The 14,644-nt window shown below is 39.5% G+C and overlaps 1 protein-coding gene across 1 annotated transcript; it reads right to left on the reverse strand.

Annotated features, from left to right (window-relative positions):
• Positions 1-1,928: 1,928 nt before the first annotated feature.
• On the reverse strand, positions 1,929-3,005 carry LOC139900392 (uncharacterized). Its single transcript, XM_071883166.1, has one exon. The coding sequence runs from the start codon at positions 3,003-3,005 to the stop codon at positions 1,929-1,931; it is 1,077 nt and encodes a 358-aa protein (XP_071739267.1).
• Positions 3,006-14,644: the final 11,639 nt, after the last annotated feature.

Raw genomic sequence — 14,644 nt, forward strand, 5'->3', positions numbered from 1 at the left:
TCGAGGTAGAGTTAACGTTCATTATTCTATCAGCAACAGTTGCTTCTTTGCGGGATTCCAACATGAATAGTCTATGAAATGTATCTTTTAAGCACTCAGATCCGATCCATATATCATGCCAGAAGCTTATTGATGTGCCATTTCCTATGCGCTTTGAAATCGAGGATGTGAAGGTTGTGCCTATATTGTCAGCAACTTTTCCAGCTTTAATAATCTCTTTCCAAATGGTGCGACCTGAAATGTTCCTGCATAAAAAGTTAGTATCCAACCCTCCCCCCGGCCCATAAATGCTTTTGATTATTTTTACCCATAATGCATTATCTTCGTTTTTAAAACGCCACCACCATTTACAAAGTAATGATATATTTTTAGCAAAGAGGGACCCCACGTTTAAACCCCCACAATCGTATGGCAAAATTATTTGGTCCCATTTGATCCAATTAATTTTATTATCGTTTGAAGATCCTCCCCAGAAGAATTTCCGTCTTTTAGATTCAAGTACCTTAAGGATAGCGGATGGTGCATGAAATAAGGAGAAGTAGTATAATGGGATACTACTAAGAATTGATTTGATGGTCGTAAGTCGACCTCCGAAAGAAATAGATTTAGCAGCCCAATCTGAAAGCCTTTTGTCGAATTTCTCAACGATCGGCTGCCACGAGGAGGCGTGAGATGTGGGTACACCAATAGGAAGTCCAAGATAGGAGAACGGGGTATGACCCGCAGAGCAGTTCATGTAGCAAGCCATTTGTTCGGTTTCGGTCGTAGATGTACCTATACCGTAAAGTTTGCTTTTACGGAAGTTAACTTTGAGGCCTGAAATATTTTCAAAACATTTTAGTAGTTTGGAGATATATTTGGCGTTTCTTTTATTCCATTCGCCGAAGAAGATTGTATCATCAGCATATTGGAGGTGTGTAATATTGAGATTGTCATGTCCGATCTTTAATCCTTGCAAATGACCATTGGCTAATGCTCTTTTGACAAGTATGTTAAGACCTTCAGCAACAATGATGAACAGGAATGGCGAAATGGGGTCACCTTGTCGAATTCCCCTTTCAGGGGAAAATTCTTTAGTGGGAGAGCCATTGATTAGTACAGAAATAGATGATGACCAAAGGCATGCCCGAATGAAACCAATCCATTTTGGACCAAAACCCATGAAGTGCATGGTTTTAAATAGAAAGTCCCACTCAATGCAGTCAAATGCCTTTTCGAAGTCAACTTTAAAGATTAAACCTTTTTGTTTTTTACGTTTTAATTCATCAATTATTTCGTTTGCAATTAGGACACTATCTAGGATATTTCGACCTTTGAGGAAAGATGTTTGTTCACTACCAATGATTTTATGAATGACCATGGCAAGGCGATTGGAGAGTATTTTGGTGAGAATTTTATAGTAGCTACCTATTAGACAGATTGGGCGATATTCATTTAATCCGATTGGGTTGGGTTTTTTCGGGACTAATGTGAAGAAAGATGCATTACATCCTTTGGAGATTTCTGAGTTTTCCCAGAACCAATCTAGAGATTTAATGAGGTCGGTTTTAATCAGTTCCCAATGTTTTTTAAAGAATCTCATGTTGAAACCGTCCGGCCCAGGAGCTTTAGAGCTATCGCAATTACATATGGCTTCCCATATTTCTTTTTCGTTAAATTTAGCTTCTAGGAGTTGATTGTCCAAGGAAGAAATGTATTCAAGATGTGAAACATGATCGAAAGGGCATTCGTCACGTAAGTGTTTGGATCGGAAGATGTTGTTAAAATAGGAATATGCTTCTTGTTTTATTAGATTAGGATCTTCAGTCCATGTACCATTAATTGAAAGCCCGTGGATGTTGTTTTTACTTGTTCTTCTTTTGATATAGTTATGAAAGTATTTCGAATTTTCATCACCCTCAAGCGCCCATTTGATTCTAGATTTTTGTTTAAGCATGTTTGTTTTCTTTTTTTTCTTTGACGATGTGATGCATTTTTTCATCGATCCATTTTTGTTTTTCAGTTTCGGATAAAGGTCTAGTTTCGGCGGTTTGTTCCCAATTATTACATTCAGTAAGATGATCACGTATTTGGGAGTCTAAGTTATCAAGTTGATTACTATGTTTTTTAAGTTCTAATTTAACGTTTTTTAGTTTGTTACGGAAAATGCAGTCAGGCCTATTCCCACTAATTGGGATCAACCAAGCCTTTTCTATGATGGTGTCGGCATCTTTTAAATCTAGCCATGTGTCAAAGACACGTATTGGCTTAGGGCCAGAATCGAGGAGGTTATTTCTTAGGATAATGGGACAGTGGTCAGAAAGGTCCCGATCAAGAGTTTTGGAGGATGTGTTGGGCCAGATAGTGAAGATGCCATCGGAAATGAGGAATCGGTCAAGTTTACTAAACTTCATTGTTTTTTCACAAATCCTTGTGAACCTTTTACCGCCTAAAGGAAGATCAATTAATCCAGAGTTATTTATAAAGTTATTAAAATTATCTGCCCAATTTTGATTATACTCTGTGTTCATGCGTTCTGTTTTGTTTCTTACTTCGTTGAAGTCACCAAAAACAATGTGTGGGATATTAAGGGAGTTAGTAAGGGATGAGAGTTCGCTCCAAAGTCTAAGTTTTTTTGAATGGGAATGGGGGCCATAAACATTAATGAAGGCAATTTCAGAGTCATGACCCGCCCACGTGCCACAAATTGCAAGAAAGAATTCACCCTCAATAGCATAGTTGAACGAAAAGATATTAGTATCCCAAATAGTTAGGATACCTCCGGAAGCACCATCCGAATCCTTTTGGACGAATTTAAAATCAGAATTACCCCAGAAAGATTCAATGGTGTTGTCACGTGTTTGGCCGCATTTGGTTTCCTGGAGGCCTAGAATTGATGGTTTTTCTTTATAGCAAATACGTTTAAGCCAGCTTATTTTACCCGTTTGTCCAATACCCCGAATATTAAGAGAAATCGTACACATGAGAAAAAACTTACAGAATCGATGTGACGGAGGTGGATTCATGGGTTGTTGCGACGAATCCCGATGCTTTTCCCGAATTCGAACGTATCCAAGCTTTTGCTAGAGGTAGAACATGTCTTTTTAGTCTTTTTGTTATGTACCATGTCCATATGAGATCCCTTCGAGAAGTAGGATGTGCTACCACCACCGTTAGACGAGGACTTACAACGTTTAGCCAGTTGAGAGATTCTAAGCTTTTGGCCACTTCTAGCTAGATGTTTGATGTAAAGCATATTGGATCTAGGTCTTTTAAAATCTGGGTTTTGAGAGGTGTTTTTTGACTTAATGATAGGTTTGGCGATGGTGCTAGAAATTTTTCTCTTTTTAGAAATTTCTTTACCCGTATAAAGTAAAGGTTCGAGGTTGAAAGGATCGGAATTTGTTTGTTGTGTAGCGTTAGGGGCAGGCATAAAATTTAATGGAGAGTTGGATTGAGGGTTTAAAGGGGTAGTACAGGGGGTGTCGTTTGTGGTATGGTGAGGGAGGGTTTCGGGAACAGAATCTGCATGTTCTTGTGTCACTATTGGTGAGCATAAATCATTTGTTAGAATGTGTTGAGGTGAGCTGTCCATATTAGATTTACCCGAGATGTGGCTAGGTGTAACAGGGGTATCATTTACATGATTCGATGGGCCGTTAATAACAGTGTTGGGCTGTGGGATTGCAAGGGTATCCTCTCTTGGTGGGCTTGGGGGGGTATTGGTGGTAATGGGCTGCGTGGTTACAGTGGACTCCAAAGGGATGGTTTTTGGTTTTGGTTGATATGAGGTGGTATTATATGGCCTTGCTGTATTAAAATCAGGAATAGGAGGTGGTTCAATTGGATCAGTTTCATTCGATGGGCTAGTTTCTTTTGTAGAGCTAGTATTATTTAAAACAGTTTCGGGATTGGAAGGATTATGGGTGTGAGGGTTTGTGGTGTCAAAGTGGTTGATGGGTTTCGATATGCTAGGAGATTGGAGAGATTGGTTATCGGCATTATTATTAAAGGGACGAGTATCCATTCGTTTAGAGGAATTAGAGGAGGTTTGGTGAGGAGGCGTGGGATCGTGGTTGTTGTTACGGGTGGTCTTTTCAGCGTTTCCTTCAACTCGATTTTCACAATCCAAGTGGGACTCTTCGTCAGAAATGTGATCGTCCGAAAGAATTTCATCATCCCAATTCGACGAATTATCGATATCACCATAAGTGTTAAACATAGAAAAGTTTTGAACTTCAATGATGTAAGCCTTAGATTGATTGACGTCACCGGGGTTGATAATAACTTGGCCGTTTATCGGTGAGAAATTGTTTGTTTTGATAATTACCGAGCCATGCGATAAATCTTGGTTGTTCTCATTGGTTATAGAGCAATTAAACGTTTCAATTACCTCGCCCCAATTTTTTGCTATGTCAATGAATGTGGATTCTAACCAACAAGTAATAGGTACCCCGAATATGTTAACATAAACAAGTCTACCAGAGGTTTTGTAAATTTCGGGATCCCATGGGTTTATATCTTCAAGCCATTTCCATAATGGGTGTTCCGAATTGTTAATCAAGTCTAGGGCCGGGTTGGGTTCCTCAAATATAAGCATTAGATCATGCCCGCCCAGGTATTTGATAGTAAACCCACCAAGGTTTTCACTTTCACATATTTCATTAAAATATTCAAGGAATTCAAGATCTTTAACTTTGGCAATAACCGCTTGACCAAGTATTTGGATAAGATCATCATTAGAATTTACCTTAATCGAGGGGATGCCGTAGTTTGTAGCCTGCTTGTTTAGGACCACTTCTTTGAAATTCCTTTCGTCTACAGGTGAGTTAAATGCAACCTTACCATTGTTCCTAGAACCCGATTTTGCATTGTTAGGCTGTGGAGCTTGTTTCTTTCCTTCGGGATCACGGGCCTTGTATACTTTGAGTAAATTGTCACCCGCAACAATGAGACTTAGTCTCCTCGCAAGAGAATCTTTGTGGTAATCTGGAACGTCTAAGAATCTAACAAAACCAAACTTCCTTCCGTTTTTTAAGGTCTTCCTGGGGATGTAAACCTCGTGGATATTGCCATATTTTTTGAAAACATCCCATAAGTCCGTTGAACACCAGTGTTCGGGAAAGTTGTGGAAGAGGTATGAAGTAATTCTAGACTTGTCGATCGGTTTTGGCAATTGATTTGTTTTAGAATTATTCGCATCTGGAAAAGGCTTGCCATAACGATTGATAAGGTTGGTGGCTGATTCCCGTATTTTGAAGTTGTTGTATAATTGATTGTAGGATGAGTTTAACCTTGTCGAGTGATGATTGAGACCAGATTTGGATCGGACAAGGTGGGTTGGATTCTGCTGGTTATTGTAATTAGGGTTAGGGTTTTTTGAAGGTGAGTTTTGCTTATTATGATCAATTTTAACCCAAATACCCTGATTGATAGGCTGATATCGGATATGCTTGTTATCAACAAAGAAAGATTGTTTCGACTGGGATTGGTTGTTCGATGCTTTTGGTGTAAAAGGGGATGTCGGTATGTTTGACATGATAAAAGAGTATTTCAAATAGAATAGCACGTAGAAGAAGAAAACAAAAACAGAAATTAGAATCAAAAAATCGAAAGCAGAATGTTTAGATTAGGGTTTCTAACCAAGAAGAAGATGAACAGACATGAAGGAGAGAGCGTCATGGGAGAGAGCCGTTGAAGAATATTAATCCTTCATGAAAGTTGCTCCACATCAACCATTAAACACTCGATCATCATCAATTAATGCTGAAACATCACAGAATTCTGCAATTAAATTGTTGACTACGAAGAACACTACGTTGACTTTCAGATCTGGAGAATTCTGCAATTAACAAAAACTTTTAGTTTTTTCGTAATTGTCGTATCTTCACGCATGCTATATTTGAGGTTTTTTGTTATTTTTCATGAATTATGGTATCTTAACTTGTTCTGATTAGAGAGCTATGGTTTCTCACAATTATAATGTGATGGTTTTCCCCTAGTTTGCCAACCATAACGAACCATAATTTTTTCGTGTTCCACTTAGTTCCACTTATATTCCATCTGTATCAAAAGTGTTACTGATGAGAACGACGGTATACGAATAATGAAATCTTGTGTGATTTAACGTTGAAGGGAATCAAAAACGGAACTTGTCATTGTTGGAATCGAGATCTTTATACTTTATAATTAAGTTAATTAAGTTGTTTTAAAAAAATATACCAATATACATATAGTATTATTATCTATGTTAACTTCGTAAAACTACTTTTTTAACAGCAATTTCATAAAAACTTTTGATATTTATTCGGTTAATATATATTTTTGTGTCTCTGAGATAAAGAAATGTAATTTTTTTATTAATATTATTACAGGTTTAGCTTGATCGTATCTTTTTCATATAGTAGGTAAACATCCATAATTATGAATTAAGGGTATAATAGTAAGTTTATATATTCACATGTGGGCTTATATATTTTGGTGTTACAATGAAATTTTGGGCTACAAAATTGACGACTAAACCCATGGCGACTAACTATTTTGCGGATAGTCCGGAGTCATAGCGGGTGAACCTTCATAGCTACGAGGGGATTAATTTTTTTTGTTCCATGAACTCAAACCTATGATTAACAGTCTCCACTTTACAGGGCCGGTCCTGATAATTTAATGACGAGGTGAAAAAAATGCCCTTAAATACTAGCGAATAATTAATATTAATATTAATATAAGCTATTAAAAGAGGTCCAAATGAATGGTAGTGTACTTTGATTTCTTTTTCACCGGAGCCTTTGTTGCTTTTTGGCTTATTGTGTTTCGCCTTCGTGGTTTTAGTTATGTTTTTCTAATTCTAAGTTTTTCAAATCTTCGATTTTGTCTCTGTATGTATAAAAAAAATTAAATTCCTGAAAACTTTGAGCCCCGAATAATCGATCACCTCGCTCCTCTCTAAGCCTCCCATGCCACTTTACCTGTTACAGTATAACTTACAAGGTCATATTACTATTAATAAATAAATAAAGATATCGAAATTGGTTACAAACATTTCCATCCACAATTCATGTCACACCAAATCTCGGCTGTTTTCACGTCATTCGCTATAATTACACTTATGTACGTTTGTTTATATCATTTTTTATTCATGATTCATGATAAAACAACCATTATGAACCCATAAATATAAATCATCATCAAACACCATCATTTGATCACTTCAATAGTGAACATATAGCACCATGAATAACGTAGATGATCCTCGATCACCACAATCACACATGACCTTTCATGAGCTCGTTGATGTCTTCTGCTTCACCGGTATATCAAGCATGAACTTGGCCTCATGGTTCATTTACGGCCAACAACACCAAGTTTTATACTTTAATTATAACGCTATTTCGTTTGTCATACTGTAACATCCCGCCTTTTTTCGTCAATTTTTCCGTTTAACTATTTAAGTTCCGTTATATGTTTATAACACATCTCGTTAATACGCGTTTTAAATTATCATGTTTAGGTAATTTAACGCACCCGCAACTGAACTCGAGGGACTAGTTTCGCCAAAACACCAAAGTGGTGACTAGCTTTTGACTAAGTCAACCACCTCCCCACCATTATCCATTCATTTCTCTTTTTCTAAAATACTTCCATATTTTTCTCAAATTTCATCAAAAGGAAATCATCATCCAAATTCGTTCAAGAAGGATTCAATCAAAACAAATTACATATTTGAACTCCTCGTGATCTCCTCTTCGATTCCATACCGATTTCATCAATTTTGGGTAACTTTCTAAAATCACTAATTTTATGTGTTCTTGAGATTTTTGAGTTATAAAGTTGTTAATTAGTGTCTATGGCTCAAGTCTAGTATGATTATGTGATTTGTATGCTTGTTCTTGCAATTTTGATGTAACTAGTTCATTATGAAAGAACACTTGCATAATCTTGAGTTTTAGGTGTTCATATGTTGTTTGATGATGAAAGTTCATGTTTTAATTGTGTTCCTAACATCACTAGCTTCAAATTGGTATGTAGGTTGACATGGATTAGTTTCATAATCATGATTGTCGAATTTGTGATTTTGGGTTAGGGTTTGATAGAAGTAAATTGAATCTTGATGCATTAAATGCTTGATAATATTATTGGTAAGTGTTTAGTTGGATTGTATGCTTGATTACCTTCGAAACGGCATACCATTCATGTAAATTGGTTGCCCGAATCATTGAATTGCATTTATGAACTTGTATGCGGTTAATGTTAAGCGTTAGATGCTGTTTTGGTTGTTGTAATAGGTAGATTGATTGATGAAATGTGTTTAGTTGTTTTCCTCGTCAAATTACCTTCCCAACGGTATAAGATACTTGTCTTGATTGTTTGCGGATCATAAATGGTGATTGTTTGAAGTTAGGTTCGTGCATAAAACTTAAAAACTGCCAGAACTCTCTGCACAGGTAATGGCGCGGCGCGCCATATACCCGCGCGGCGCGCCATTATGGTATGTCCAACTTTGTCAAATTTCGAATAATGTTTGCTATGCTACGCACCTCCGATTCACATGTAACTTGTCCTAACATGCTCATACATGATTAAAAACCTCAGAAAAATAGTTCGGGACCCGACCCGAACGTGTTGACTTTTTGTTGACTTTGACCGACCAAAGTTTGACTTTTGTCAAACTTAACCAAATGATTATGCAACCCTCCTAACTTGTTTATATACTTGTACCTTGCATGAAACTTGACAATTTGATTTCACATGCTACATAATCGAGTCGTAACGAGCCATAGGACTAATTGAACATCTTTGACCCTTCGTGACTATCGTTATTGATACAACCTATTTGTTTAGGTCAAGACTAGCATTGTTCTTTGCACACGTTACTTGTCGAAGTACTTTTTGGTTCGTGCATACAAGGTGAGATCATAGTCCCACTTTTACTCTTTTTGAACTTACTTTTGGGATGAGAAAACATAAACGTTCTTTTAAACTACGTGAACACAAGTACAGGGAAAACAAACATTCTACATACGAGTTTGAACACAAATCCTCAATTCGATTATCATTAGTTACATCAGATGGTGTAAGCGAGAACTTATGTTATATGGTCATATGGGTTTGACAAACCCTCACTTCGGATGGTTCGCTACCGTCTACGGGTGAAATATATTTTCGGGAAACAGTGTATGTTCTAACACTATTATTACGGGGTTCAACGGACGGAATGTTAAGCTTTGATAATTGAGTGCTCGTGAATATTAACTTTTAGAATGTACTATGACTTTATCGATGTTGCAAATCTTGTGGTTCAACTTACTATTACTCACTTACTTATTTAAACCTATGATTTCACCAACGTTTTCGTTGACAGATTCTCTATGTTTTTCTCAGGTCCTTGAACTTAGGTGATACATGCTTCCGCTCATACTTTTTGATACTTGCATTGGATGTCGAGTATACTTGCACACGTGGAGCGTCTTTTTGACTACTTTTAATTGTGTCGCACGTGTTTCATACAAACTTTAAACATTGTTATGTACTTGTTATGGAAACTACTTTTGTAAACTTTGAAACATCCTTATTTATGAAATGAATGCGACATATTTTTCGGTCAAACTTTGTTATAAAGACTTACGACCATGTAATGGGACCATACGTAGATGACGCCGTCATTTGACGATTTGTCGGGGTCGCTACAAGTGGTATCAGAGCCTTGGTTGTAGGGATTTAGAGTTCATTGGTGTCGACCCCGAGTCATAGGGTACATTGGTGAGTCTAGACTACAACCGGCATTTAGACTTGACATAGGAATTACTTGGCAAATTGTGCATTTATACTCTAACTCTTCTACTCATATCTACTCTTATTCTATCTAAATCTTGCGTTGTATAATTTAATTGACACGCCACCTTGACTATATGATGTAATGTCGAATGCACATATGAATTAGGGTAATATAATTCCCGGAAATTATATTACGGTGACTCATATGAACATACCGACATTATGCCATAAAGAATTTAAGGCGAGTCAAGGATAATTTTCTCTTTATCTTTATTCCATATCGCGGTTAGTATTATTTAGAATACTAACCAACGGTATTCTTTTGTTTTGAAGGAACAATGCCTCCTCGCCGTGTACGACGCAATGAAACTCCCGAACAAGCTTTGCAACGCATGATAGCCACCGCCGTGGATGCGGCCATGGCCGGTCACTCGTCCAACAACAACAATAATAATAACAACAACAACAACAACCAAGGAGCCGGTAACTCTAGCGAAGGGTGCTCCTACAAAGCTTTCATGGGGTGCAAACCTCACACTTATGATGGAACCGGGGGACCGGTTGTGCTTACTCGTTGGTTTGAACAGACGGAGGCCGTCTTTAGCATAAGCGGTTGTCGGGATCAAGACAAGGTCAAATACTCCACCCACACTTTCTCCGGGGTTGCTCTAACATGGTGGAACACCTATGTTCAATCGATGGGTACCGATGAAGCTCATGCCCTCTCTTGGGCCGATCTAAGGGAAAAGATGATTGTTGAATATTTTCCGCGCGAAGAAACCCGGAAGCTTGAGGAAGAACTAAGAGCTTTGAAAGCGGTCGGAAACGATCTTAAAGCTTATAATCAACGCTTCGCCGAACTATCCTTGATGTGTCCTAATCTTGTTAACCCCGAATCTCAAAGGATTGAGCTCTACATGCTCGGTCTTCCAAAAAGCATCAAACAAGGGGTGATGTCATCCAAACCCACTACTCATCAAGCCACTATGAACATGGCTCGCCAACTAATTGAAACGGTTGACGAAATCGTAGTGCCGGCTCCTAAGGCCGAGGACAAGTCGGGTGGCAACAAAAGGAAATGGGAAGCCACTCCATCAACCAACTACAACAACAACACCTTCACCAAAAAGCCTTTCAACAACGACGGCAAGAAGGGTTATGTCGGAAACTTACCTTTTTGCAACAAATGCCACAAGCATCATCACGGCGAATGTAACAAGCTAGTTTGTCACCGTTGCCAAGGTGTTGGTCATAGGGCCAACAATTGCACAAGCGCCGCCCCCGTTGCTCGAAAGGGGCCCAATCCTCCAAAAACGGTCACTTGTTACGAATGTGGCCAAACGGGCCATTATAAGAACGAATGCCCGAAAAAGAAAACCAACCCCAACAACCGAGGCCGAGCCTTTAACATCAACACCGAGGAAGCCCGAGATGACAATGAACTAGTCACGGGTACGTTTCTTCTCAACAACACTTATGTTACTTGCTTATTCGATTCGGGTGCCGATAAATGTTTTGTGTCTAAGACTTTGGCTCCTACTATTTGCACTCCACCACACCCCTTAGATACTACTTATTCCATCGAAGTGGCCGACGGAAAACTCTTAAGTGCCGACACATATTACCGGGGGTGTACTTTAAACATTTTGGGTAATGAATTTGAAATTGACTTGATACCCATGGAACTAGGGAGTTTTGATGTAATAATCGGTATGAATTGGATGGTCAAAAATAAATCTCACATTCTTTGCGATCTTCACGCAATCCGAATTCCTATCGAGAATGGTGAACCATTGATTGTCTATGGCGACAAAAATTGCACCGGACTCAATCTCATTTCGTGCCTTAAAGTTCGAAAGCTACTTCGCAAGGGTTGTTTCGCGATTCTTGCTCACGTTAAGAAAGTCGAGGCCGACGAAAAGCGCATCGAAGATGTGCCAATTGTTAGTGACTTTTCCGATGTATTTCCCGACGAATTACCGGGTCTTCCACCTCATCGACCGGTTGAATTTCAAATCGATCTTATTCCAGGAGCCGCACCCGTAGCGCGTGCACCGTATAGACTCGCTCCATCCGAATTACAAGAATTGCAAAGTCAAATCCAAGAGCTACTTGACCGTGGTTTCATTCAACCTAGCCATTCACCATGGGGCGCTCTGATTTTGTTCGTCAAGAAGAAAGACGGATCCCTACGAATGTGCATTGATTATCGTGAACTAAACAAATTGACGGTTAAGAACCGATATCCCCTTCCTCGCATCGATGATCTCTTTGATCAACTACAAGGTTCTCGTGTATATTCAAAAATCGATCTCCGTTCGGGTTATCATCAACTAAGGGTTAAGGGGGAAGATATCTCCAAAACCGCTTTCCGGACTCGTTATGGTAGTTATGAATTCCTTGTCATGCCTTTCGGTCTCACTAACGCACCGGCGGTGTTCATGGATCTCATGAACCGCGTGTGCAAACCTTACCTCGACAAATTCGTTATCGTGTTCATCGATGATATTTTGGTCTATTCTAAAAACGAAGAGGAACACAAAGAACATCTCCGACTCGTGCTTGAACTCTTGAGAAAAGAACAACTCTATGCCAAGTTCTCCAAGTGTGAATTTTGGTTGAAGGAAGTTCAATTCCTCGGTCATGTTGTAAGTGATCAAGGCATTAAAGTCGATCCCGCGAAAATCGAAGCCATTAGTAAATGGGAGGCTCCTACTACTCCTACTCAAATTCGTCAATTCTTGGGTCTCGCCGGATACTATCGTAAATTCATCAAGGACTTTTCCTTAATCGCTCGCCCTTTAACTGCGTTAACTCACAAGGACCGAAAGTTCATTTGGTCATCCGAACAAGAAACCGCTTTTCAAATCTTGAAAACTAAGCTAACCACCGCTCCTATCTTGTCACTTCCCGAAGGCAATGATGATTTTGTTGTATATTGTGATGCCTCGAAAAACGGTTATGGATGCGTATTAATGCAACGAAAGAAAGTCATTGCTTATGCCTCTCGACAACTCAAAGTCCACGAACAAAACTACACGACACATGATCTTGAACTCGGTGCCGTCATCTTTGCACTTAAGTTATGGAGACATCATCTTCTTGGTACCAAAAGTACCATCTTTACCGATCACAAAAGTCTCCAACATATCTTCGATCAAAAGCAACTAAACATGAGACAACGAAGGTGGATTGAGACCTTGAACGATTATAATTGCGAGCTTCGTTACCACCCCGGGAAGGCAAATGTAGTGGCCGATGCCTTAAGTCGAAAGGAAAGAACGGTACCTCTTTGCGTCCGAGCATTAAACATCACCATCCACTCCAACCTTAATAGCCAAATTCGTGTAGCTCAAGAGGAGGCTCTTAAGGACAACCACATCGGACGTGAACTTTTAAACATCCTCGTCTCTCGATTCGAAGTTAAGGAGAACGGACTTCGATATTACGCTGGAAGGATTTGGGTGCCTAGATATGGCGATTTACGAAACCTCATCTTAGACGAAGCCCACAAATCACGATACTCGATTCATCCCGGCGCCAATAAGATGTACCATGACCTTAAAGAACAATATTGGTGGCCGAACATCAAAAAGGAAGTTGCTAGATACGTTGCCAAATGTTTGACTTGCGCAAAAGTCAAAGCCGAACACCAAAGACCGTCCGGGTTACTTCAACAACCCGAGATCCCGCAATGGAAGTGGGAAAGGATCACGATGGATTTTATCACCAAACTACCAAAAACGTCAGGCGGTTATGATACTATTTGGGTCATTGTCGATCGCCTCACCAAATCCGCGCACTTTCTCACCATGAAAGAGACCGACAAAATGGAGAAACTTGCACGACTATACATTAAGGAGATTGTAGCCCGACACGGTGTACCTTTATCGATTATCTCCGACCGAGATGGTCGTTTCGTTTCTAGATTTTGGCGTACGTTACAAGAAGCGTTGGGAACGCGTTTGGACATGAGCACCGCATATCATCCCCAAACTGATGGGCAAAGTGAACGTACAATACAAACCTTAGAGGATATGTTACGAGCCTGCGTTGTTGATTTTGGAAAAGCTTGGGACAATCACTTACCTCTCGCCGAATTCTCTTACAACAATAGTTATCACGCGAGTATTAAGGTCGCACCTTTTGAAGCGTTATATGGTCGAAAATGTCGCTCTCCTCTTTGTTGGGCCGAAGTGGGTGACGTGCAAATTTCCGGGCCCGAACTCATTCACGAAACCACCGAGAAGATTCTTCAAATCCGAGATAGGCTTCGGACGGCCCGGAGTCGTCAAAAATGCTATACCGACAAAAGACGCAAAGACCTCGAATTTCAAGTCGGTGACCGCGTCATGTTAAAAGTCGCACCTTGGAAAGGTGTCATCCGTTTTGGGTAACGTGGGAAACTAAATCCGCGGTATGTTGGTCCTTTCGAAATCTTAGAGCGTGTTGGAACCGTTGTTTATCGTTTAAACCTTCCGCCTCAACTAAGCTCCGTCCATCCTACTTTTCATGTATCTAACTTGAAGAAGTGTCTCGCCGAGCCCGATATCGTCGTCCCTCTCGAGGAACTTACTATTAATGACAAACTCCATTTTGTGGAGGAACCGGTTGAAATTGTGGACTACGTCGAGAAGGAATTAAAACAAAGCCGGATCCCGATTGTTAAGGTCCGATGGAACGCCAAAAGAGGACCCGAGTTTACTTGGGAAAGGGAAGATCAAATGCGAAAGAAACACCCTCATCTATTTTCGGTTCCGGAAACGTCAGATTCTGAGGAAGAAACTACGATTACTACGCCTGCTTAAATTTCGGGACGAAATTTCTTTTAAGGTGTAGGTAATGTAACATCCCGCCTTTTTCCGTCAATTTTTCCGTTTAACTATTTAAG

Source organism: Rutidosis leptorrhynchoides, chromosome 3, assembly GCF_046630445.1.
Source record: "Rutidosis leptorrhynchoides isolate AG116_Rl617_1_P2 chromosome 3, CSIRO_AGI_Rlap_v1, whole genome shotgun sequence".
NCBI lineage: Eukaryota > Viridiplantae > Streptophyta > Magnoliopsida > Asterales > Asteraceae > Rutidosis > Rutidosis leptorrhynchoides.